The sequence below is a fragment of the Perca flavescens genome, chromosome 15, assembly GCF_004354835.1.
Source record: "Perca flavescens isolate YP-PL-M2 chromosome 15, PFLA_1.0, whole genome shotgun sequence".
In the NCBI taxonomy this organism is placed as follows: domain Eukaryota; kingdom Metazoa; phylum Chordata; class Actinopteri; order Perciformes; family Percidae; genus Perca; species Perca flavescens.
This window is the reverse complement of record NC_041345.1, coordinates 11,365,729-11,393,164: the sequence shown is the minus strand read 5'-3', so window position 1 is coordinate 11,393,164 and position 27,436 is coordinate 11,365,729. Positions and strand designations below refer to the sequence as shown.

Sequence of the window (27,436 nt, the reverse complement as noted above, 5' to 3'; positions counted from 1 at the left end):
GAAAAATGTGCTTTTGTTAACACAGTATAGCCCAAGGCAACCTCAACTCAACACTATTCAGTGAGTAAACATACAATTGTATATGAACCTATGGATTATAAAAAATAGAAACAACTGGGGTCTATTCTCCACTACAGACAGACATCCTGCTGCAGCTGCGGATATACAACTGATACAATATGGCAGCTAAACAGTTTGATACATTTCCTAATATCCCGACTCTGATGTTTGCTCCTGCAAGTTTTTTTGTTTCTCTTACTCTCCTCACATCAAAGCAACGAGCAGAGACAATTTTGACTTCTACCATCCTGCATCACTTTCTTGAGTTCATTTCCTGAGAAACTACATGCTTATGAGCTTCAGAAACCTGAGCATTGATGCTCATAATTCACTCTGCTGTAATGAAACTGTGATATCAACTGATCTCACAATAAGCTCCTGATGTAGGCAAGGCAAGGCAAGGCAGCTTTATTTGTATAGCACATTTCAGCAACAGGGCAATTCAAAGTGCTTTACATAAAACATTAAAGAGCAGTTAGAAGACTTAAACTTAAAGAATTAAAAACAATTTAAAAACATTAATAAACAAATTAAAAACATTAAAAGACAAGAATAAAATTGATAGTGCAGTATAAGAAATTAAAATGAATAAAATAGATTATTTAAAGAAAAGCAACATCAAAAAGATAGGTATTTAGCTTAGATTTAAAAGAACTGAGAGTTGCAGCGGACCTACCTAAGGAGTTTGTTCCAAATATGTGGAGCATAAAAACTGAACGCTGCTTCCCCCTGTTTAGTTCTGACTCTGGGGACAACAAGTAGACCTGTCCCAGACAGAAGTATTTTGAAATCAATTCTTTGAGGCACAGGGAGCCAGTGTAAAGACTTCAGAACTGGAGTGATGTGATCCACTTTCTTGGTTTTAGTGAGGACTCGAGCAGCAGCGTTCTGAATCAGCTGCAGCTGTTAAATTGATTTTTTAGGGAGATTTGTAAAGACACCGTTACAGTAGTCAAGTCTACTAAAGATAAAAGCATGGACAAGTTTTTCCAGATCCTGCTGAGACATAAGTCCTTTAACCCTTGATATATTTTTAAAGTGATAATAGGCTGATTTTTTAATTATGTTAATGTGGCTTTTAAAATTCAGGTCTAAGTCCATGACTACACCAAGATTTCTGGCTTTGTCTGTTGTTTTTAACATTGTCGTTTGAAGCTGAGCGCTGACTTTCAATCGTTCCTCTTTTGCTCCAAAAACAACCACCTCCGTTTTTTCTTCATTTAATTTAAGAAAGTTCTGGCACATCCAATCATTAATCTGTTGAATGCACATATTTAATTGTTGTATTGGCCTATAGTTCCCTGGCGATAAGGTTATGTAAATTTGTGTGTCATCCGCATAACTATGGTAACTTATTTTGTTGTTTTCCATAATCAAATATGGAAAATAATCTTTTCATAGTCAAATGTTTCCAACGGTGCTTTGGTTGAGCTGCATGAATCATAGTGAAGTTAAGTTGTAGTATGAATCATATTGCACTCCTGTGTAGGAACACGTACACATCCACCTGGCGTCAGATAAGCAAACACAAATTAAATAAATTAAGATGAATCATTGTAGTCGTTTGTGGCCATGAATCACTGCTTAGTAAATCATGAAAAACAACAGTAAATAAATTGATATGCACACAGGTAGCTCTGACACACCAACCCAACGGCCGGCCTTCGGCAGAAAAGGCAGTCAGACTGACTGCCTCCCAAAGTTGGTCAAGTAAGTGCCTCGGAACACACTGAAGCAACGCCGACTTGAGCGTACGTTCTGCGTGTGCGCGAGACGTAATACGTGTCCATAACAGCAGGCGGCGCTAATCTGTATTGTCGCCCAAAAAATTAAAACGACAGCTGATTGGAAGAACGCGTCATGTGGGTCTGGCTGCTCCCGCATTTTATAACAGAGCATAATGACGGGTGAAAAGGGCTGACATGAAAGCAAAGGAAGGAAAAGAAAAACATGCAACAAAAGCAGATTTGATTTTGATTTGACTAACTAAATTGGAGTTTGTATTATCTCATTGAGGCAGAAGACAGTACATCACAATATAGTTGGAGGCTTCCCATCTTTTCATTTTGCTGAACTGAAGAGCTGATCTAGGGTCAGCTGGGTCCAAGTTTACTGCAGCCATGTAGACAAAAGCAGACTGGACATCTCTCACTAGAGGCCTGCTCTTTGCCACAACCTAACACACACACACACACACACACACACACACACACACACACACACACACACACACACGCACACGCATACATGCACATACTGTACATATACACACACGCAAACACATGCCCTTATCCAGATGCAAATGTACAGGAGATAACTCACAGATGGACACTTGCAGATACAGCCTCCTCAAATATGCAGACTTGAAAACACACACTCTCTCAAACAAACACAAACAGGCACGACGCGCACGTGCACACACACACACACACACACACACACACACACACACACACACACACACACACACACTCTCTCATTCTCTGTCCCTCTCTTAATCCATCCAGAAGTGTATTTTTGTAGCACAAAACTGCAGAGCCCAAGAGAAACACAGTCATGGTGTATTGAGGTCAAGAGGATTGAGTCAGAAAACCTGGCTATTGTAAGTAGTAAAGCAGTCAGTAAACTGTAGTGTTGCTTCAGCCCCTTTATTGCTGATTAATGGCACTCAGCTGAGAAAGGGAGCATGACTCTTCTCATCACTAGGCATCTCTGTGCTTGGCTAATTGGCCTAGTTAATCCACACGCCTGCATCCAAGCCTGTGTGGAGCGATTAGTCAGCCTGTCGAGTTCATGGCTTGTACCATTTGGAGCTGAATAAGACGAAAGGCAGCAGCTGTGGCAAAATGGCATTCTGTGCTTTCTGCAAAATGGTTTCAATTAACACCTGCTACCTCCCACACCACCCCAAGATTACTTAATCTTTTTTATCTTCGACTTTTTTTTCCATTCAGTTTCAACAACAATTAACTGACTTGTACAGCCCTGCTAGTGAAAGGGCTTTAAGGATAACAGGGTCAGCTAGTTGGTTTGCAGGTTGGTCAGACTGTTCAAACCACTTAAATCTTGTTGGGAGTAAAGACCTGCATGACTGCTTTTCGACACTAACAATAATGACATATACAAACACACACTTGACAATCACATAACTTTAACGCTGCTATAATTGCTATTTTAATAATGTCAATCAAATGACAATGTGAAAGGGGTTGCTCGTAGTGATGAGCCTGCAGAGAATCATCACCTGAATCTGCAGCTCTACTCGGCTTTACGGGGCTTTACAGTGAGTTTCAGCTCAATGTTTATCTGACCGACTGCACCTTTACTGGTTTGGTTCACTCACAGCTCGCATAGCCTTGTTTTCATCTGTTTAGCAGACCGACACAGTTAGCGGCTAGCTGGTGAAAATAGTGGAGCATTTAGTAGCTAAAGAGAAAGATATTTCCCTCAGGAGTTGGCAGAAACCAAAAACAGAACTAAAAGAGAGATAGTATTGGATTTACATACAACACAACTCCAAAATGAATGATAAAGTTACTCCATAACTGCTGGATGCGTACATAAGCAACAATGTTGCCATATCATCTTCAAAAGAGATGATACGTTGTTTGCAAGTGGCCAAACAATCAGTTATTGGAGGTTTAACCTTTAACGGACTGATTAATGATGTGTTTCTGAAGGACAAAAAGAAGAAAAGCTCTGACGGATCAGAAGGAGATATATCTGGTCAGCACTCTGCTCTTGGGTGCACTAAATAACTCATGACATTTTACTGTGCAGACAGGACTATCTGTCAGTGAAACTAGAAATGCATGAGGTTGCCATTTAAACCTGATTTAAAACTGTACAGCCATCTTCTCCCATGAAAAGAATGACCAAGAAGTCCTGTGAGATGTATCCATTTTCCCAGGTTAAATGCATGATTCGATGGTAAATGTCCACATTTAATATAAGCTCTGAATTTTATCTGCACGTTTCTGATAGTTTTTCTCAAGTTATATAGTTACATAGTTGATGAGATTTTTTAGTCTGGACCAGAGTGGTGGAAAAAGAGACAAAAGAGCTTGTAGGACAAGTAGTTTTGAGCCCTGCACCCTTCTCTTCATTTTTAATGCTCTCAACAGTGGGGTGATTTAGCTGGTCCATTGAATACATATGTGGTTAACCTCACTTTCAGATACAATTACGCCCACTGCTCTCCTCCTCTCTCTGCCACTGTGTTTCTTACCACCCCTCTCTGGCTCCACGTAAAGAGCTGCTCTCACATACGGGGGCCTAATTTTTCACTCAACAGCTTCCCCTGCCACACTGTTGTGTGAAATCGGCTCTGTCAGTGCAGCCGGCCGGGATAAAAGAGCTGTTGACACAGTCTGAACTGACTGTTCAAGGCTACCGTGTCTGTCTGACATTCAGTTTGCATTACAGAGCCTGCAAGGGTGTCACAGTGATAATGTGCTAGATGGAAACAGGCTGTAGTGTGTTCGGTACATAGCTGTGTGTGTGTGTGTGTGTGTGTGTGTGTGTGTGTGTGTGTGTGTGTGTGTGTGTGTGTGTGTGTGTGTGTGTGTGTGTGTGTGTGTGCGTGCGTGCGTGCGTGCGTGTGTGTGTACAATGTGTGAGTAGGTGTGAGCAATCCTGCTGTGTGTTGCCATGAGGGCTGTGGTTGATGTATGGCTTACTATTCCTATGTTGGTCATTCTGCACCAGCTTCAGAATCTGTTACTACTCACATAAATTCTATGTCCACATACTGTACATCAGCCAGACCATATGTTCATGTGGAAAACAATGCATGATCAATAGGTAAAACGGAGGTAAAGGGGGACTGATCAAAGGTCAACAAGCAGTAAACTTTAACCTTCTCTTTCACCCTTTAAGGAGGCATGCCAGCAACAACTCCTCATGATCTGTAAGGAGACATAACAACTGAGCTCTCTTACTGCAGCATTAGCATTTCCTCCCTCTGGCTTGAATACTGAACTAGCAGGGAGATTTGTCTGGCAGTCCCTTAATTATTTACTGAAGCAAATTCATCATGTTTATATTTCCTAGTCGTAAATAGTATGGATAGAGTGATGTAGAATAATAAAATATGTTAAAGTCACTGTAAAGAAATGTGTAATAAGGATGAACCGATTATACACTGTAACAAGATTCCGTAGTTTTCACAGCATTATTGCTGTATAATGAACAAATGCCTACTGCATATCTGTATACAGTATGTTGCTGTAGATTTTTACGCGATCATGGCCAAAATGCTGTAGAATACGAGACTCCAGTAAATACAATTATCCTATGAATCATATTACAGTAATTTTGAGCGGGATCTATCTGACTTCCACAGCCAAGCCACGCAGCCGGAAAGTTCTCCAGAGATTGCAGCAGAGAATGTAAGTAGCCTCTTCCTCACTTTGGTGACAGTTAGTAAGTTAGTAAGAGTATCGGACCATAAATATATCTATGGATTTTATTAATTCATAACATAATAATATACAACATTAGACTGAATTAATATAGCTAGATTTTTAATTAGTTTGAATCACGAGTGGGTGTCTGTGTGCTTGTATAGCCAGCTAGCTAACGTTAGCAAACATATTAGCTCCACTTACTCTTGCTAGCGCGAGTGGGTGGCTGTGTGCTTGTGTAGCTGGGCTAGCTAGTTAATGTTAGCAAACGCATTTGCTCCACTTACTCCTGCTAGCACCCAAGATTTAATATATTTTGCATGTGTGTGATGTGTGTTGATCTTTTATTCGACAAAAGCCTATCGGGACGCTAAAATGTCCTGGTTTACACCAGCCAATTTTGCCGGGTCTTCAGCCCCGAATATTTTGAGTGTAGCCCCGAATTTAACTTTGTCCAGTTTATTTTTCCGAGGCGAATATAACGGGCAGCTACGTGCGGGGTCCGACCATGCGGAATTTGTTACTATCACCTAGCAACCGTCTCTACGTGAGGAAAGCCGTGAAAGCCGGGTAAAATTTTGGGAGGAATCCTAGCCAAATCAGTGTAATACATTGCTGCCATCAACACAAAGTTTAGGAGCGCAATACTAATGATTTAGTTTAGAGTTCCTGTGATGTGACGTTTCCAGTCTACGGTTCAGACTCAAACACACGGAGCTCTGAAGCAGACCTGTGGGTCTCTTAGTGTCCACTCTCTGTAAAATGCTTCAGGTTTATGGACGCACTCAGCTGTGGGCATGCTGCGGCAGATGTGTTGCGTTTGAGCTCCGTGTATTTCTGTAGTTTCGGGTTTCCACCTCCGATGTAGAGTAGCGTTCACCCACTTCCCTAGCTAAACTATTTGTCTCATTCAGACACCCAAAGGTGTCTCTGTGTCTGTGAGAAGGTCTGAGATCTACCGTATAAGCAGAGCAATCACGTAGCCTAATGCACAGCAGACTATGGTGCAGGTATAGATTATTTTCTGAAATATAGTGACTTTATTCTTGTAATAGCCTACTAACCTAACTTTATCTTTCTCAAAATATCACAACTCCTCCAAATCACAGAGAACACAGATATACTGTATTTTGAATGTGCACAAAGTTTTGGACATGAGCAGAAATCTTGCTCAAACACATCTGAAATATTACAGTCCAGGGTTCTATTAATAAATTAAAATGAATTAATTTATCATTGAGGTGAATAATTGTCATATGCACATTTCATGAGTTTACTTCTTCAACAAAAGACGCCAAACAGGAGGGAGGAAAGTAAATGATGCCTAGGCTACAGATATTTGCAGCATACATTGATTCAGAAAAAGGTAGAAATAGACGCATAAAAATTCACCAGAATGCAGGAAATGAAGTGGTTAATGCTCAACATTTTTAATAAATCATTTTAATTGTTTTGGTGTTATTGGAATAAATAACACTTCAATAAATCTCACACTAAACTGAAAACGGATGTTGCTGCAATTTTGTTTATTTTACAGGAAAAAACACTGTTATTATTAGATGAGGATCCAACGATCAAAATAATAAAGTTACTGTTTGTGTCTACGTCTGACCTGGACTGGCAAATGTTCACATTAAAAAGCTTGTGCGTGCACAAGCACTACAGTCACGCGCAAAGTGTCCCGGTTTTAGCTCCGGGAAATTTGGTCACCGTAGTGTAAGTCAAAAAAATATCAGTATTACTACCTACCTAACTAGCCCCATTCACTCGCTCATTTTGTGTGTCAGTACACAGTATCTGTCTGAAGTGTGTGTTTTGGAGAGCTAGCTAGTTACCTAATTTTAACATCATTCAATCGTTTTTGTCCATCTTTCCCCCTTGCTAGGTTCCACTAGAGATTACGACACTACAGGCTGTTTAAAAGACAACACCGACTCAGGTAATTTTCACACAACACAGTTGAAAACTAGTCATGGGGTTTAAGTGCAAGCACTGTTTTGTCTCTACAGACACAATCCCTAGCTGCATAAAACACGTGAAAGTGCATAGAAACCGTGCAAATGTAAATTTTCCTTATGGTGTTGCAAAATGTCCTCAAGTCAGTGTGCGCATTACAGAATCACATGTACAAAAAGGTTGTCTTGCCTTATAGTTGCATACTTTCTAACAACGTTTTGTGTTTATTTCTGTTTAAACTTTCCCATCGGCAGATGTTGAAGCACAGATTTCCCTGCCTAGCACTCCCATGCTAATCATGCTTGGAGGCAGTCACGTCCCTTGAATTTGTCCAACGGTAAGAGATTTTTGACTATCTTTTTTTATTTATATATATTTCTATTTTCACTATGTTCATTACAGTCTTCTTGCTACCACTATCATAGTGCAGACTCAGTAATGGATTAATATATAGGACTACTGTTGTGTGGTGATAAAGTGGCAAAAACAGTGATGTATAATATATTTTTTTTCTTTTCTTTTTTTGTACAGATAAACCCAGAACAGAGTAAATGTGCTGCTATATTCCAGACCAGCAAGAGCACGGTAAAGAAGGTTCAATGGAAAAATCAGTCCCTGAATCAACATATCGCCGCTCTAATCCAGGACTTCATTGAATATTACTGGCAGAATACCTAGAGCATGCCAGGTAAGACCCCTTTATGAAGTGTACTTTAAAGTATTCCCTTTGCCTTAATATCCTCCAACAATGTATTTGTGTACCTTCATTTATTACATTACATTTATCATATTCTTATTAATTCATATATTTTTTTTAATGTTTCATGCATTCAAATTTTATGTTTCTTTGCATTGTAGAGTCAATTAGTGGACTTTTTCACAAGAAAGTCATTAGTCTTGCTTAGACATTTCTACATCAGCATCTAATTCCTTTTTACCTTTTTTTCCATTGCATTAAAGAAGATGTCCACTCCACTCACACACACATTGATAGATGCTGGGGTGAAGTTCTTGTTCTTGTGGTAGGACTTCACTACAACATATGTGCACATTCTCTCTCTCTCTCTCTCTCTCTCTCTCTCTCTCTCTCTCTCTCTCTCTCTCTCTCTCTCTCACACACACAGGTTGGGTTTTGTTTACAAACTACACATTGACTCTCTTACACACATGTATTTGCCCACATGGATTCTCTATCCCTTCCTCTCTGGCTAGCACATCACACATGTACACACACAGAGACGTGGACACAAACACACACACTACTCTGTCCCACATGCATGTTCTCTCTCTACCTCCCTCGCACACACTTCTGTTTAACTACAACATGCTCCTTTCTCTCATATTTTTCAGATATGTTGGGTTTTACTGTTTGTATTCACTAATACTAGTAGAGTATAATACATTGATAGACTATGCTTTTCATATCTATGTCTATGTGTCATATCCTGTATATCTGAGATTGTGAACGGTTGGATGAAGTTTTACTTTGTTTTTTTGAATTCTAACAGTTAAATAAAGTTTTTCAACCTCACTTTTTGCTTGGGTCCAAATGTATGCTCTGTTCTTATTTATTGATAATATTACTCTCAGCCTTTGGCCAGATTACTCAGCCAGCTAGGTGTTTAGGTATTTCACTGTATGTAATTATTTTTACTTTATTATATGGCTCTTCACAATGAAAGTATAACGCTCCATTGACTTGAATGGGATTTCAAGTCCGCTGGGACTTATTCTCCCGATAATGACCAGTGTTCTATACATGTGTTCTATCCCTTATGTATTTAAACAAAATATAATTTAAATTAAAATAATAAATAATATATTACATTTAAAATATAATACTGTAAATATAATACAGTAATAATACTGTAAATAATTATAATACTGTAATTATTTTACAGTATTGAAATGTATGCAGTAATACCTTCTACAGTAGTCAAATATGTACTGTGATTAAAAGTACAGTACTGTGATTATTACCGTAAATACAGTTACAGTACATTTCTATGTACTGTGATTAGATGTACAGTAAGCATACTGTAGAATATACTACAGCAACTTACTAGCTAATTGCTGCCAGCCAGTTGCTGTAGATTTCACAGTTCTTACAGTGTAGTCAAAATGAGCATTGGATAAAGTTATTTAAAAGTTATTTCTATATGTATGCTTTGTTGGCAATAGTTCTGTTTTCATAAATTAATTAAAATCCTCAGGATATATTGCTACAGTGCATGCTTTCAAATATTACAAGAAAACAGTTGGTGAGAAATGATGCAACCCACTCAAACCCTTGTTAAGGGCAGGATAACAGTTGTATTAATAGTTTCATTCTGAATGTCTATATTAGAACATGGGGAAAGTACCTGAGCTTTCTGGGGTGCTTCTAAGAAGCATTGTGCTGGGGAGAGAGTGTATGATGGGCTTATGGTGTTATCATTTATACATATGTTTATTTGGTTTATGGTTTATTGTCTATTGTCTATTTGTTATTATTTTGTTTTATTTTGTTGTTGTTAGTCTATATCAACAACCTTTCACTTCCGGGATTGTTTGGGTGCCACTGGATATTCCGCCGGATGTCCGTCTCCTTTCACTTTCTTTGTGTTGGAATTTTAAACTCCGGTGTTCATGTTGCGAGTTGTATGTTTTGTATGTTGTTAAAAAATAAAAATAAAAATTGTTAATCACAAAAAATAATGGTTTAATTAATTTAGTTTCTAAGCCCTGCACCTATTTGACAGACTGTTAATATACTGTTAATATAGTTAGTATAATCAAGTAGTATTTTGGCTTTCACTCACTTCTGTTTCTCTATTTGCAGAATGAGATGACCCATAGATGCTTTTTCATGAAAGACATAGGAGTTACAAAAAAAAGGGAAGTTGCCAACTCTGACACACAAACAACAGACAGCACAGAATATACTCTCCCTTATAATTTTATCCGTGGGACCCCGGAGACCATAAATGCAGATCAAAAGATAAAATTCCTTCCATTCTAGCATACAAGAGGCCAAAGAAAACATGGTATCAAAGCCCCAAAAGATTTTCCCTTGTGGTGCCTGTTGCTATATTTGCTCTGAGCGGAGCAAAGAGGCTGGGAAAGACCAGGAGGAGAAACAACTGTGACACCTTCAATTAGAGCCTCGGACTTGACAGTGTCCTGTCTCCTGTCCTCCCTCATCTCTTCCCCCACAAGAGAGCGCAAGGTGAGAACACTGCAGATGGAGTACCGGTGAATGTGTATGGATGAATTCAAGAGAAATGGGCTAAAAAGCTAAAAACACATTTAACAATGTGTGAAAGAGAGTTGATACTAACCAGCAGTTCACCTTTAAAGCAGCTTCTAGTACATTAACAGCCTGTCAGAAATACAGGGATCTGATATCACACATAACTATGGTTATTGTGTGAGAGAGTACTTTAATATAGGTGTGTTTAATTCCCTCTAATCCCTGCTTAGAGTCTTTTTTGGAAACATTAACAGCAGAGAGTCATAGTTATTATCATAGTTGCCTACATCATCAGCTGGCAGATTTCCATGACATTAACACACAATCTGTTGCTGTGTAGCTTAATGTGTTTCTATGCACAGATAAAAAAAAAAAAACATAAATATAAAAACTAGATGTAGTCAACCCAATTATAGCTAATCCAAGTCTACAAACGTACAAGATTTTACACCTTAGAAATGTGTCATTTTTGAGGAGAAAAAGCTGGCGCAAGCTAGCTGGTGAGCTAGCCTTAGCTAAAGCTAATTACCCACTTTTTCCTGTTTCCTGGAATTGGAAAATAAATTTTGATACTTGTTTTTCTGACTCAAAAATAAGACAGTAGCTTAATATTAGATCATAATAGAGAAAAACTCTAGAAACTAGCCTAGCTTAGCAGAGTAGCACTAGCCTAACTGACATCTCTGTAGGCACCGGATCTCCTGGAAGCGATATTACGACTCCCACTATGGCCACGCCAAGACCCGCCCTTCAATAGCATTTACACAATACTATTGGCCAGGCGTCCATGCTTACATGTACAGGTCCTATTCCCTGACCAATCCCCTAACCCTAAACTTAAACACTCAAGGTGAAATGCCTAACCCCAACAAATCAAGCTGCTTCGTAGGGCGGGTCTTGGCGTGGCCATAGTGGGATTCGTAATTTTGCCTCCTGGAAAGCTACCTTTATGTCGCATATTTAAATTTATTTTAATTGGGTCTAAAGATGAAGTCATTAAACCAGCTCATTGTTTCAAATGGACAACACAGCTCAAAAATACATTTTGTTTGTAGATGTGTATATCTTCCAAACAGAGAAATGAGTGAGATCTGTAACAAAGATTAAGAATCAGCATAAAAAGGCATACAATTAAGGTTTTACACCTTGTATATCTTTTTCACAGCTTGGCTAAGAGCCTTGAAACTTCAGCATACTACACTTCCAAACACAATCTGTTTAGTGTCTACTGTAACCTAAAGTAGAAGTACAAATTTGCATATTTTAATTTGTTTACAGCAGGGAATCTGTTTCTGGTGGAAAATACGTTGACAGATGGACAGTCAGGTAAAAAGGGAACGAGGTGTGAGGATGACTAAGAGCTGCGCTGCAGTCCCTTACTGGGTGACCCTCAAACCGCACAACACGCACACACCGCACCACATGAGCAGGAAGAAAGAACACACACTTTAGTAAAACCGGCACAGGCACACACATTTTCTAACCCTCTGCCTCTCCCTCGCTCTCCCTGTCTCCCTGCATCTTTGTCCTTGCACAATAATAGCACGAATGTGAGGGTGGAAAAGTCCCATGTGTCCATCTCAGCCACATACTTCCTGTTTTTCCTCTATTATGCGTCTTTTTAGTTACCTTTTATCTGCACTTCATGACTTTAGTCTTAATAATAGGCTATAGTTCAAGTATTGGCCTGACACATTTATCAAGACTGACCTAAAACAACCATAAGAGGAAATGAGAATATTAAAACAGACAGCAGTTTGTTTTTTTAAAGCAAAAATGCCACATATTCACTCGTTCTACTCACATGTGCAGATTTTCAGCCTTTCTTTGACATATCTGATAGTAAACTGAATATCTTCTGACATTTATTATCTTTTTGACATTTTACAGTATAGGCAAAATGATTAATCAAGAAAAAAACAGGCGGATTAATCCACAATGAAAATAATCGTTCATTGCAACAATAAAAGATGATGAGTGCAATGATGCTGCAGAGGTTTGCTTATCGAAATTCAAAAGATTTTAAGGCTTGCCACCTATTTAGTTCTAGGGAATATAACAAACGTACTATGATTCTTGCTAAAATAATGTCCGCTCAGCATTGAAAAATACACACATTGTGTGCATATGAGATCTTGGAGAGAAGCACCAAATGAAAACCAGACTCCCATCTTAGTTTTTGCTTTTTTGTCCTTGGACCCCCAAGCATCATACCTGAGGACACGCCACTCTCACACACACACGCTATAAGACACACACCCAGCGAGCTCGAAATCCTCCTGAATGCACATTTTGCTCACCTTATGTGGGTCAAGGCGACCTAAACCATTCCCAAAATAGCTGTGGGTGTAATCACCGCAGGAATTCATTAAGCACAGCTGGAGTGTTGAGACATGTAGTAGAGGTGAGCAGCCTGGCTCTAAATCCCCTGGGGAGAGTCTTTCCATCCACAACAGATAGCAGAGTGTTGCACACACAAATACACACTTACGTTATTGAGCCATTCACCTTGATAGCTTGAGACAGGAACCAAGTATCAATAAACATTTCATACGTTGTCATGGCAACAGATGGTTTAGGTGGATAAGAGGTAACGTCCAATAACAGGTTTAAATGTCTGACGCTAAACTATAGGTCTTCTGTTCTGTGCTGATAGTGTCTTTTATATAAATCATTGGTGCACCATCTATTATGGATAAATCCAACATGCTGCCAACTTCCAGGCCACTATGAGCTCACACTGAGCTCACACTGTGTCAAGTCTGTACATATGACAAATGCAAAGGCCAATATGCAAGAGGTCAAACCAGTCTATCCAACAAATAAGCAATGCAACAACATACTGACACTATACTGGGAAGTCACTAACAGTGTGGTAGGAAGTTATCGGCATCACTCTTCCGTCTCTCCTCTTGGTACCATTTTTGGTTGTTGCTGTGACTGCTCCTGTCGCTCTCTATTGTTGTTTTTGCATTCAGCACAAACAAATCTACACACATACGTTTTTTTTGAGAATAGCATACACAGTTTCATCATCGTTCCCTCTCCTTACGTCTCTCCGAGCCCTCTCCAACTGCTCTTTTGCCTTTGTTAAAACATAGATTATGAGTGAACGGCATGTGTCATCTTATTACACAGCATTGTGTCTCAGGAAAACCACACAGCCAGCTCCCTGACAATTAACTACCCACTCTCAGCTAAGTAATGCTGCCGAAGACCCCTTTTTAATGTCACCAGATGACATTGTGTTATGCAAGCAAAAACATTGTGACATGATCTGCTGAGACAGTCTGTTAAAATGAAAATATTGCACTCGTGGCGGTCACTGCTGCACTCAGAATGGGGGCAGAGTCTGTCGCGAATTGGCTATGAAATGGTCTCCTCCCTGTTTTTGTGCTTTGGGTTACGATCACAAAGTGCTGCTGGTTTGGGTTTTCATAACTTCGTTCATATCTTCATATCACCTACGATCACAAACGTTTCACCCAGACAGGCTCACAAATGCAGCTACTGAGGCCCATTTTATAAGCCAAGCTCCAGCGTTGTTTTAATATTTTTTCAGTGCTCGCCCGGGGTAGTTGGCAGAAATTTGGCAATGAGGGCCACGCACTGTCACTATAGTAACCTTGGCACACCATACTGGCAAGAGTTTACAGTAGCTATTGAAGATGAGGAAAAAGATATAGAGAACTTATGCTGTTAATCAAAATGATTTTGTAAGACGTGACACAGGGCTGGTTTGGTGTGTGAGAGGCTCCTGGATGGATTTCTGGGAACTGGTCACTGCCCATACAGACATTAGCAAGAAATATTGTATAGTAAAATATTGTACTGCATTGTCTTGGCTGTAAAGTTTATTCCCTACGGGAGCAAGGAGGCCCCACAGTCAGACAGGGACTTTAAACAATGCATAATAATAAAAATAACTCAGTCAAATAATCAAAATAATAGCCTTTAAACAGCAAAAAGATGACCAAGATAAAATTAAAATACCAACGTGGTCCCCAAAAATAGCAGAATGAATTAAGATCAGCAGACATGAGTACCAAACTTCTAAAAATAACATAAATGTTTTGAACAGCATATACCAGCAAATATTTCATTGTGTGTTTGAAGTTATAATTCTTAAGATTTTCAGGAAATACAACCCTGTTTTTTTATACTATCTGGTCTGCATGTTTTAATGCTATAACCATTCAATGCATTTACATTCTGTTGTCATTGTTGTGAATCTCTGCTACCAGTTAATCGATCTATCTTGCTACCAGTCTATCATAAAATCGACTTCAAATACTGCTACTTGTTTACTAATCAATCAATGGTCTAGGGCCAAAATACTGTACATCTTTGACTTGCTTCCACACTATGAACCCTCTAAACATCTTATGTCATCAGTTTGCTTACGGTTCCTAGGACCAAAACAAAACATGGTAAAGCTGCTTTCAATAATTATGCTCCATTGCAATAAACTTCCAGAAGATCTGCCCCAACTGATCTGGCCATTTTCAGAAATAGGCTAAACGAGTTTATGTTTGCTTCTACGGTCTGGTTAACTCTGCCTTCATTGCTGTTGGTAATTTGCACTAAAATGATGTGACCTCTTGTTGTTTTTGTACCTTTTATACACTTTTTATTTTCTATTCCTTTTTGTATATTTTGTGAAAAGCACTTTGAATTGCCTCTGGGCATGAAAACAAACCTAGTCATTTACAGCATTTTTGGGGGGGCACTGGTTTGCACTGGTCAATTTGACAAGCCACCAATGTAGACAAAGAAGAGCACGAGCCACGATTTTGGTGGCCTTTGAAGCATAGGGCCGAGAAACTGCTGAAACCAATACTATATATATACTGGAAATCATGTGTGTGGTTTGCATATTTGTAATTTTAGTCGGTATTCAACCAACTGAAATTACAAATACAGTACTAGCCGTGGGTGCATGATGCACAGAACAAGACTAAAGGGGCTGTAATCCAAGAGTGGATGTGATCTGATAACATAAAACACACATCAGAAGAGCTGCTAACATGATAACTAAATGGAAATGGCACACTTTGTTGCTACACTAGTGTTGAGTGAGAAGTGGAGATAGAGGGAAGGGAGACAGTGAAGAGGAGGGGGCAACACTCAATAGTAAAAAGGGGGCATTTGAAAGTGGAGCAGAGACAAGCAGAAGCAGAATTACACATAATTATCCGGGCCAGCTAAGCTTCTACTCTTGGTGTAATTAATGCTGTTCAGCTGGGAGAGGGTTTAAAATCGTCAATATATTAAAGTCTGTTTCAGTGATTTCTCCACATTCTAATGAGTCCCGAGCAGATACTTCTTAGACTCAATGCTAAGCTTGACTTGATAACTTTCAGGAGAAATAAAGTTTGAAGTGAAATGGAAAAGACAGCTGCAGGACTTTAATGCCAATAAGGTTAGTTGAAAATGATTTAAGATATTTCAGTCGCCAACTAGTTTTGATGTGAAAACTCTCAGATGTATTGCGCTTACTGTATACTGCGTCTAATTCAAAATACATTACAGGGTTTATCTGTTGAGCATATGGCATGATTTAGCATTTGACTTTCTTGCTCTTCCGGGTGCTCATCATTATGCTAGCAGTAAAATCGAATTTGCTTTTGGATTAACATTTGAACTACTGTTCAGATAGTTCAAGGTTTGAGACTGGGTGGCAATCATATTCAGAGTTACTTCTATTTCTAGTATATATTTTTCTTCGCACTGATGATTGTTTTAATATGGAGAGTGTAAGCTTATAATACACAAACTTTGCTTCATTTTAAGTGATTAAATAAAGAAATGAGCTAGGCTTTTAGATTAATGGATTCTCTATTTCCTACAAATGTGGCACGGTAAATAGTCAAGTGAGACACGCACAACGTTGAGCAGGAGATTAATAATAATAAAAAAATCCATAATAAAGCAACAAGGCTTAGATCTGTTTTGTAAGATGTAATGACACATCTAGGCCATCTTAACACATAAAGCAGAGTGGAGCAGGAGGACCCTTCACATCCTCGAGAGAAGCAGTGCTGCGTCTCAGCTCACCATTGTGTAAGATGTTTATTGTTTGGGGCTCCCCTTCAGGACTTGCACAGCGCTCGCTCTCATGTTCCAACACCCCCACACTTCTGCGCCTTGATTGGTTAATGAGGTCCACTGCTCCATTCGCGGAGGAAGTGATTGGCTCTACACCTACGCTGCCATTAGGTCTTTTTGGAGGCATGTGTCAGCCCTCGTCATGCTAACTGACACATACATGATGTCGCCCACGGGGGTAACACATGTCCCAGAGAGTGTTGGAGCAGCCTACACCCAACTCCCTCATCTGTGCGCATGATAACGATCTCATCATCATCACTTTAGGAGAAGCAAATAGTCACAGAGTTGGAAATGAGTGTAGGCATATTGGCTGCATTTGGTATGCAAATATATTTCAAACACAACAAACTAGGATTATTACAGTCACGGAGATGTCACCATGGAAGCAAAGAGCGGACTTAAGAAGAAACACAAACAACATGGAGATGTTTTAATGCCAACAGCATAGTGAGCAAACATCTTTTCTTCTGAAATGTCCTCGAGCAAAATACTGGTTATCTCTTTATACCCAATTGTTTTCATATCAAAACCCATCTCTTTCCCTATAAAACATTGTTTAGCTGTCCAGCCACAACTTTACTGTTTTGGTATACTCCCTCAGTTGTTTTCTGTGAAAAAGCTCTAAAACCCCAACAAACAACAGACATACACAGTTATCAACTAGCTGGTGAACATATTGGATCGTTCCCTCAGGATTTGGTAGAGACCAAAAACTGTGAAAATCTTGTGATTTCTTCTTAACTTGTTTCGGAACACAAACTCTGCTCCACGGCTTGAAAGACCTGTGTTTTGGGACACATCCACCACCCCCACCTCCTCTCTGTGCTGATTTTCGCAGTCTAATATTAGGTGTTCCAGTACAACGGCGACTAGCTGTCGGGGGTTACTGTAATAATAATCTATGTCCACAACGTTCCACTTGCTCCTGTGCGGTCTTTTTTTCGCCGTTTCCTTCCGCTTTCTTTGTGTTGGAATTTTAAACTGCGGTCGATTTATGAGGAATATGGTTAACTGCGCCTCAGATGTCATCATGGTAAATTGAGACAGCTAGCTAGACTATCTGTCCAATCTGAGTATCCTCTCACACGACTAAAACAACTTTTGAACGTACACGTTTCCCCAAAACAAGTTCCATCCCGAGGCTATTTTGCAGCGGCTCCGTGCGGAGCTTAACGCTGCCCATGGTGATTGTGATTGGTTTAAAGAAATGCCAATGAACCAGAGCTTGTTTTTCTCCCATCCCGGAATGCTGTGTGGACTAGCCAGACCCTCCTCCGCAGCGCTGTGGAGGAGGGTCTGGCAAAGCGAGACTAATGTAATAAATACGTGGAATACATACAAATTACAGTGCATTACTTTTTGTAGCTATATGTTTTAATGGATAATGAGAACAGCCTGGCCGGATGGACTCAAACACGACTCCACATGAATGACAGTGTTGCTGTGTAACTACTGGATGTTTAAATAAGCAACTCTTTGCCAACTAATTCACCATATCAACTTAAAAGATATGCCAATACTATGCTCACCACTTGTTTCTGCTGTCCCCAAGTGGCCAGAAAAAAATCTGTTATCACAGGTTTAAGTCAATCTGATCCAATAACTTCAACACGCCTGACAATCTTTGTTATTACTACTCACATGCAACTTGGCCACAGTTTACAAGCTATTTTGTCATCACCTAGACATAATACCCATTCACTCTGCTCTCTTTCATCTGCTCTTGGTGGTCACTCTGCAACAAGAAGCCAGAATGTATAAAAGGCCTCTTTGAATTTATCATCTCTCGCACCCTCACACTTCCACCCATGCAACTGCAAATCTTAGTCTTTTACGTATGCGTTCACCTTTGCCTCCTCCTCAGCTTCTTTCCACGCTCTCCACATTATTACAACTTCTTTTTCATCTTCTACTTCCAACCGCCTCTCCCTCCACCTCTTGCTTTTCTTGTGTCCAGACGTAGGGCTCTCCTCCCAGCGATGGCTTCTCAACTCTCCAGATGGCACAGTCATTTCCACAGACACTCGATCTCAAAAGGAGGGGAAGGCACAAGGGGGGGCATCCAACATGGCAGCAAGTGATCCAACGCTGAAACACACTCACACTGGTTCTGTGACATTTGGGTAGGAATTGTTAATTAATAATAACTGAGATGTAACTAATTAAAACATGATTTTTCTGTATTATTCTATAACATTCTATTCTATTTTGAAAGTATTCAGCCTTTGTTCATGTGTCATACTTTTTTGATGTAAAAAGCTGATTTGATCAAAACAGAACTTGCAATTTTGACACGTGGATCTACAAGTGTTTAACGCCTATCCATCTGTCTAACCTAAAACACTTTTTTTAATGACTTTTATTTGGTTTGTGCAAATGATGTTCTCCATACATTATTAATACTTTTCTGTTTGAGTCCAGTCTGCAGTAGCAGGGGACACATCCTTTCCTAAATTTAAATCAAATTTTAAAAAGTTCATGCCAATCTTCTTGAAGTTTGAATTCTTCACAGAAGTGGTGGTGAATGGGGTTTATACAGTATATGGCGTTAAACACTATAATTAAAATTAAATATGCAGTATGATAACTGGAATAGTTAACAGCTAAGTCCAGATTTTACATTTTTCTTTATTTGAGACAATAAATGTATGAGTCATGCATAAAAATCACAACCAACATACAATGAAAGTAAGTTGGAATAAAAAAGAAAAGATGCACAGCGTGAGAGCGAAAAGGGAGGGGTAGTGGCGTCCAGTGGGTTATTATATTGGGTATATATAACTCAGCATGTCCATATGACAGGATTTATCACTGTTGCAGATTCTCCACGGTCGACCACGTCACAGCCAATGACAGAACCACACCCTCTCTAAAATGTATATTAAATAAACTAACCAGCCCAGTAGGTTTTTTTTAAGCATATCGTGGTGAGTCACATCTTGTAGATGGTGACTCAAAGTAAAGAAAGTTAAGTTGAATATACACCAATTCCAAGAAAATGGCAGTAAATGTGAGGCTGCTGAACGAAAAAGGCAGAATGTACGATCTTGTTTTTTAAGTGATTCATTCATCTGTAATTCTGTAACCTGTGTCCTACATCCCCAACCACACAGAACCACACATCACATTACCTTTAACAATAAAAAGGTACACCAGCCACAAACCTGGGAGCAGCAGGGGCTCTGTTCTCCACCCACACAGAGATCCTTTAGTAATAAAGGCGTTTCCACGGCACTGTACTGCTCGCTGTTGTGTTGTGTGGTGGAAGTGGGTAATCACTGGATAATAAATAATCTATCTGGCTTTAAAATGCACAGCAGGAAGCTCCAGACAGCCCTTAATCTGCCCACACATAAGAAACAATATACTTACTGTATGTCAACCATGCAGGGAAATGGATAAAGATGAATGATCACAGGAGCCCCACTTTCTCAACTTTCTAATAACTCAACGTTCTGCTGGTGCAGCTGTACCTCACACATGCAACATTGTCACCTTTAGCAGCACAGATATGACTACCTCACAATGACTGTATGAAGTATTCAACTTTATGTTCCTGCCTCAGAGAAGAAGTTCTTAAAGGTTCAGTTCTTAAACTTTATGCATGAATAACAAGCTAAGCTAATATACTGTATGCCTTGATTTAGAGTCTTATAGTTATAAATATTTGAGCTTCTTAATTAATTTCTTAACAATCCCACATCCCGTGTCTCCGTAGTGGTATCAACAATTTAAAAAAAGTCATTATGCATCCATCCCATAAAGAAAAGAGAAACCTGTACATCAAGGCCTCCGGGGACTATCCCACTATATGGGTCTCAAAAAAGCAATGCATTCCTTATGCGCACTCTACAAGAAAATCCAAGAACATGCATCTGTCAGCCCATTTCCATGATGCATTCACGGTCAATGAATGCTCCCCTTTCAGACAGTTCAGCATTTGTACACATGAAGAATTGAAAATATACTGTATATCACCATTTAGAGAAAAAAAAGGAACATGAATTGTAATCTCTAGACAATGTAATCACTTTTATACATTTGTAAAAACACACAGATATGCATTACATACGGTTAGCATGAGCACAACACAACATATCCAGTCATATTCCCATGTAAAAGACATATGTGTCCATGGGGTAGAGACTGTTTCGGCAGAGTTAATTAAAGCCACAGATCTTCTCAATGCAGCATCACTCCGTTACATGACCTACAGAATGACACTAGTGACATGAAAATGACAAACATGCCAGCAAGTTTGGTGCAAACGTATACACAGTATAATGTTGACATTACCATCTTCTAAATGCACAGCAGCTCTACAGTCTGGGCCCTCCTAACACTGATGACCAAGCCTTTACTGTCTGGTAGTTTATACTTTAAGATCAACTGCAGTAATCTTGTCACATACAAAGTGTGTGGAAATAAAGTTGCTATGCGTTTATTTATGTGCACATAATGCAAATGGGAGAGAACATTCATAATGTAACATATCTAACTTTGATTAGGCATGATACATAATGCATGTAATTTCCATAATCTTAATTTTCTCCATCCAATATTTTATTATTTTAAATTTTTTGTTTCCATTTTGTGTACAAGTGCCTTACTGGTAATCTAACCCTTATTTTACCTTAGTTATCCCCATTATAACTTCATCTTGTTTCCCTCACCCTTAGCTTTGCCAGTCCCACCTTTGGCTACCACAGGATCAGATGTCTTGGGGGAAATGTTATACTAGCAAAGATTGTGGAAACAGGGTGTTGATTTCAGGACACGTGTGGCAACTTGACTCCATGTAAAAGCGTTAAGTGGAAATCTACTATAGCCTTTTAACTCGTCAAATCAAAAGGAAGAAAGTTCTTTAAATAAGCAAAATCAGAAAACAATTCAGTATGATCATTGTCCTGCTGCCACACCTGTTAACGATTTGGCCACTAATTGCTCTGTGAGCAGCTGTTGCTAATGAGCATCGTTAAGTAAGAACTGGATATATAGGAGACAGAGATGTTTCAGTAAGGAAAGAAGTTACTCTCAAGTCTAGTTAGGCACAGTGAGCTGCTTGTCTCAAACCATACCTTCTGGGAAGTATAGGGTGCTGCTTTTCAGTAAACCGCCATGGCTCTTGGACTTCTTTTTTGGTAGGTTTTTTTTATTGATATTGAAAAATCATTTACATTTTGTTTCAATTATCTTTAACAGTGCACATTTTAATCTGAGGTTTGTTCTTTACTGGCCCCCTTTGCAGGGTTTCCTGCATTTGTTTTTTGCTGTTTGATGACAGTGCTGGATTGCCATCTGTAAAAGGTAATGATTTTCTTCCTAATTACCGCATTAGGCCTCAGGAGTATTTTTATCGTTCACCCAATTTATTTAATTTACAGGGTATGGCTATCCATATAAAGCTGACTTTCATAACATGGGTGATGCTAGAGAAGATGAAGTCGAGACTGGGCAGGCTTCAGATTACCAACCGACTGGCCCTTTTTACACACGCTACAACAAATTTTCAGATGCACAATGGCCAGGTTTGGTTTCATCTCAACAAAACCTGCCCAACAGACCAAGTGTTCCTGCAGCAGACAAACTAGTTAATGGTGGATCCAGATACTTCAAGTTGGAAAACCTTAAATCACTCTTGTTCCCTTCAAGCCCCAACCAGGCGAGTAATCCAGCCAAGCCTCGGCCAGGCCCTGCTTCTACAAACTCTATGCTTTCTTCTCCAGCTGGTGGCTCTTCTCTTTATCATAGTCAAACAGCCAACTATGAGCCAATCTATCAGGCCCCAAAGTTTCCCAGCTTTGATTCTTGGAAGCCTCTGCCAGATGGCAGGGACTATGGTGTGGTTGACGACTCTGGTTTTGGTTCCCCAAACTCTGGCTCCAGTAGAGGTGGTGTGAGTAACATTCCTCATCTTGTATTTGAAGAAGTCTTTCAATATCCATCTGAGACAACTGGGCCTTCCAATACTGCAGGAGGGTATAGCAAAGCTAATTACATGAGCAAGGGGTTTTCAACTGGAAATGCCACCTCACTAGGGGGACCCTCATTCCCCAGAAACCCAACTAATGTCGGTGCCCAAATGGGCTTGAAGGGTTTTTGGATTCCACAAAAACAAGTTGTTGGCTCTCAAAATATTGTGGGTAACTGGAAAGTGAGTAAACCAATCCTTCCAAGCTATGGGAAGTCCAATGGCGGCTACCAGAAGGCCAGGTACATGCCAGCATTTCCCTATCAAATGCCTGTAAGCTCAACCGGTGTCCAGGGTCAATCTGCCCCAGAAGGTGTATAACCCTCAAAGGTATGTCCACAACTTCAAACTTAATTCTCTAAATGCTCGTTTGAAACCATGCCTAATCTGGTTTGTCTTCCAGGGTCAAATGGTTACCAACATGGATGGTGTCCTGAGTTGCAGGTGAATGTTTTTTAGTTTGTTTGGTTTTTTTAGTTTTTTTTTTTTTCTTCAAAGTAACTAGCAATGCATGTCCAGCAAATACTTAACTCTGCTTTCTTGCTTGCAGAATGATGTGCCCTCAAAGAAAAATAAAACTTTATTAAAAATTCATTGTAAGCCTTTTTTATTTTTTTTTTAATTCTTCAGTATGACTAGATATGCTGCCTCCATACAGTATTTGCTCATGGCACCACCTAAATGTAGGCTACTAGCAAATGCTAAACTGAGTTTTTAGCCAGTAACTCATTTTAAAAACCAAATGAACAAGCACTTTAGTTTGAAGCACAGCTTTAATCTTACAGGGAATGTGTAGCAGAGTTTGGGTCAACACACATTTTTGTCTGACTGCACTGGTATCTTTACTCTACCACTGAAATTCACCAATATAAACATGGAAGTGGGTTACCTTGGCATTGAAATCCTTGTTTCCCAAATCCCCTGCAACAAAAAACAAGTGTTAAATTTTTTCTGCCACAGCAATAAGGTACCTAATCTCTATAGAAAATAGGTTACTAATGAGTCTGGAAGCTTAAACCTCTGTCTCGGTTTAAAGAAAAAATGCAAGTCTTAAGCGCACAAATGTCCTTGTTAAAGCTAAGGAAACCAACGCACAATTAAAGGGAAGTATCGACAGTCTCATTTAGGCTATACTGTAAATGGAAACTTACTGCAGCAGAACCCTAAAAGTTGCAGTTTATCACGTCCAACACAAACAGCCATCACAAAGTGAGAGGCTGTAGACAGGTGTACATTAGGGGTGCTTACCATATGAAGTCTGTACAATGGCTGCAGAACGTCGGCTGCTTGAAAAATCTTGCAGTAAATTTGTGGTTTTTCACTTCATGCACATTTCTCTGCCGCAAAGCACCTTTGCGGGCGAATCGGTTCCCAACCCCAGCTGAGTCATTATAATGTAGAAGATGGTCAGCCATAATGGGGGCAAAAAAACTATACAGCCACAACTTCGTGTTGTCCCGACCGAATTCTGTGAGGTCCTTGGCTCGTCACAGCTCTTGACACGAGATGCTGTAGCCTACTGCTGAAGGAGCTTCTGACACACTGCACGCCTCCCCTCTGCCTGGGCTAAAGCTGAGCGCTTCTTTTTCATTCAAAGTGACGTCGGTGAAGTCTGCCTTCACGTGCTGTTAGGATATTTCCATTGACGTATATAAAAGGAAATTTCACTTCATTTTCAGCGCACAATTAACACGACAGTGTGTATACATTGGGTAGCCTATCTATGAAAGCAGTGCACATCCACTAATGTTCTTTGTGTGTAGGTCTACTAAATTACGCTCTTTTATTAGGTAATCTAGGCTATGTACAGATATAGGCTGTATATATATATATGTAAATATATATGTTTTCCTTAATGAATGAACCAAGGCGCCATATTAATACATTCATGCATATCCCCCTATCCGTTTCTGACCATCCCACAAACTAAGTCTTGTGCGCCATCGTGTGGATTAACATTGTAGGTATTTTAGTCTGGCATAGCCATTGGTCAAAATCATCACAACGGAGAGGCAACTATCTCAGATATTCAACCTTATTTGTCTAATGTTACATGTTGCTCGGGCTAAGAGTTGATTCTATTTTTAGTTTAAACATGGTGAATTAAAAAGCTAAATGATTTTACTAGTGTGAGTTAAAACGTAGTGTCTGCTAAAGTCTAATTAAATATATGGCCTTAAAACAAAGATCTAACGTTAACTTAACATTTTTAACGGCAAACAAAATATAGCTCCAAAATAGAGATACATGGGTAAAAAAACAAGTATGTGTAGTTTCTATGGCAACGGGGAGACGCTGCGTCTCCACGGAAACCGGATGTGGCGTGAGTGAGGACGCAGCAGACGTTTGAATCGTTTTAGCGGCCAAATCAGTGCCTAAAGTAAGTCTCATTTTAACGTTACACTTTCATGATTAATGAGACCTTTTTGGTGTGTCGTGTGTCTGTTAAAAAATAACACCAAGCGAGCGTTTTACAGGTCTGCTTTAGCTCGTCTGCTAATGCTTCTTACGTACAATTGCTCCCTGTCCCGTTAGTTAGCTAGCTAGCTAGTTTAGCTAATGTTTGTGAACACTGTAACGTTAGTTATTCGGTGGTTGTCATGTTACGTTATGATAACATTAGCTACGTGACACGATGTTACCCTACCTGTTCCTTATAACTAGGTCAGCTACAAGCACTCCTTGTAGCTAGCTAACACAGGCGACGCTATCAACTCACTTCTTATTAATCGTTGTATCCATTTATTCACCTCCAGTCCTTGGACACCATGAGCAAGCACGAGGACTCGTGGGATAGTCTGGACACTGAGTTTGACCATTTTCTACTGGATATGAAGCCATATGTGCTTAAACACCCCAACAAGACAGGTGAGATATACATTTCATCTCTCTTCGCTTACTGCGTCTCACCTTTCTGGACACAGCACAAACCTGGACTCCTCACTCACACACACGATGTGCGTGTGCATGGATTATTCCTCTGCTTTTAATAAAGTCGATTCATACACAACAGCCTTTTGGTTATTACAGGTCAACCCAACACTGATGAAATGGATAAAGGACTTTCTATTGTACCAGCCTCAGCATGTAGTAGTCTATGGTTTTAAATCCAAAAACATGATTTTTAACACTGGACTCCCCCCAAGGTTGCGTTTTATCCCCCATTTTATTTACCATTTACACAACAATATAACCAGTAATAGCAATAACATGTCACTTTTTAAATATGCAGACGACATGGCCATGGTTGCCCACATCAAGAACAAGGACTCCCTATAGCTGCATACTACCAGCAGGTGAACAACCTCATGTCCTGGATAGAAGAGCGCTCCTTGGAGCTCAATATCTCCAAGACTAAAGGGATGTGCTGTGGGGGGAGACACACTTTTGACTGCCACCACCCTCTCTTTGAACCCCTGAGGGTGAATGGGCAGGCAGTGGAGCAGGTGGAAGCCTTTGTGTACCTGGGCAATGAGATTGACAGCCTTCTGTCTTTCTCCCAACACACTGACTCACTGTACAAGAAGGCACAACAACGCCTGTTCCTGCTGAGGAAACTCAGAGGCTTTGATGTGAGGAAGGACATTTAACAGATGTTTACAAATCACTCATTGAATCAATACTCACTTTCAACATCTCATCCTGGTTCATTTTCATCTCTGTTAAGAATAAATCTAAGCTTTCCTGGATCATTAATCATTGGAAATAAGTAAAATAACTGGCCAAACCCAAACATTATCAGTACTTCACACTCAAGCCATTGAAAGGAAAGTCAATCACATAACAAAAGATCCCACTCACCCCCTGCATAAATAATTCCAGTTACTACCATCAGGCAGCTGCTAAAGTCCCTCAAGCCAAGATAAACCCACAACCAGATGAACACTATGCCACTTTGCACACATATACTGTAATTTTAAAAGCTATTGTATGTTTACTGTCTTTGCTGTGTCTGTTGAGGCCATGTCTAAGACCGTTTTCTGTTATGACAGACAATAAAGTTTTCTGAATCTTCACTAAACATAGCCTAGTTTAAACATTGATGTAGCAAACTTAATTGCTGGCTCTGTTTTGTGCTTTTCTTGCACTATTCTAAGCAACTTAATTTTATTAGAATCCCAACATGGCATCGTGACTTTGCGTAAACATACACGCCACTTTCCTAAAGCCAAATGGCGTGTTATATGTATGCATTTTTAGCTATCCAAGTGTATGTCTACACTGTATGCAGCAGATGTAAACATACCCACCACGTGGCGTTGCCACGTTGCGTGTTACCGCGAGAACGTGATGTACTATCGCAAGAACAATGTCACGCATGTAAAAAAAAAAAAAAAAAAAAGGTTGGGTTTAGGAAAAGAACACATGGAAAGGCTTTAGTAACATAAAAAGCGACAAAAACACGCTTAGGAAAACAATAAACGGTTGGGTTTAGGATAGAAACATTGGGGAAGGCTTAAAAAAACAAACAAAAAAATGGGTGAATATCGCCACACGCGAACCCGGTACTCCTGGGTGAAAGGCCTGTGTTTTACTTATCCATCACCCTAACCAACCTCCTTATGCGGACCTACGTCCCTTTATACTACTCGATATGGCGAAAATTCACTCGTAATGTAGGTCAATGGTGGGCGAATTTTGTTGATAAATACGCTGAAAAGCGATTATGCATCTTGATAACACGCCAAAATGGCATACGAA

The 27,436-nt window shown here is 39.7% G+C and overlaps 3 protein-coding genes and 1 long non-coding RNA gene across 7 annotated transcripts in view; 3 read left to right on the top strand and 1 right to left on the bottom strand.

The window, feature by feature from the left end:
- Nucleotides 1–24,329, bottom strand: part of prkcab (protein kinase C, alpha, b) — a 106,054-nt gene extending 81,725 nt beyond the window's left edge. Inside the window, exons 1-2 of the mRNA XM_028600706.1 lie at nt 23,984–24,329; nt 23,625–23,656 (exon numbers count right to left, since the gene is read on the bottom strand). Of these exons, the coding sequence (XP_028456507.1) occupies nt 23,625–23,656; nt 23,984–24,150 (199 nt within the window). The 5' untranslated portion in view covers nt 24,151–24,329. The remainder of the gene's footprint in view (nt 1–23,624; nt 23,657–23,983) is intronic.
- LOC114570390 (uncharacterized) lies at nt 5,105–8,952 on the top strand. 2 transcript variants are annotated; one of them, XR_003694497.1, is made up of 5 exons: nt 5,105–5,450; nt 7,351–7,404; nt 7,676–7,758; nt 7,953–8,109; nt 8,385–8,952. It is a non-coding gene; the product is annotated as an uncharacterized LOC114570390 (long non-coding RNA). The 2 variants fall into 2 exon arrangements; XR_003694496.1 differs by having other exon boundaries at nt 5,107–5,450; nt 8,382–8,952.
- Nucleotides 21,773–23,329, top strand: LOC114570389 (uncharacterized). The gene is made up of 5 exons (XM_028600708.1): nt 21,773–21,905; nt 22,013–22,071; nt 22,149–23,065; nt 23,139–23,179; nt 23,286–23,329. The coding sequence occupies exons 1-3, from the start codon at nt 21,883–21,885 to the stop codon at nt 23,054–23,056; spliced, it is 990 nt and encodes a 329-aa protein (XP_028456509.1). The 5' UTR covers nt 21,773–21,882; the 3' UTR covers nt 23,057–23,065; nt 23,139–23,179; nt 23,286–23,329.
- A 699-nt stretch (nt 24,330–25,028) lies between the features above and the next one.
- cep112 (centrosomal protein 112) overlaps nt 25,029–27,436 on the top strand; it is a 116,744-nt gene continuing 114,336 nt past the window's right edge. For 2 of the 3 annotated variants that reach the window (XM_028600583.1, XM_028600581.1), the window contains exons 1-2: nt 25,029–25,115; nt 25,492–25,603. In XM_028600583.1, the coding sequence (XP_028456384.1) occupies nt 25,504–25,603 (100 nt within the window). In that variant the 5' untranslated portion in view covers nt 25,029–25,115; nt 25,492–25,503. The other variant, XM_028600582.1, reaches the window with a different exon arrangement.

Excerpts from the sequence above, each read along its gene's own strand:
- LOC114570389 (XM_028600708.1), top strand. The coding sequence starts at position 21,883 with ATGGCTCTTGGACTTCTTTTTTG. Across the intron at positions 21,906-22,012 it reads GCTCTTGGACTTCTTTTTTG|GGTTTCCTGCATTTGTTTTT; the intron begins GTAGGTTTTTTT and ends CCCCCTTTGCAG. Across the intron at positions 22,072-22,148 it reads TGGATTGCCATCTGTAAAAG|GGTATGGCTATCCATATAAA; the intron begins GTAATGATTTTC and ends TTTAATTTACAG.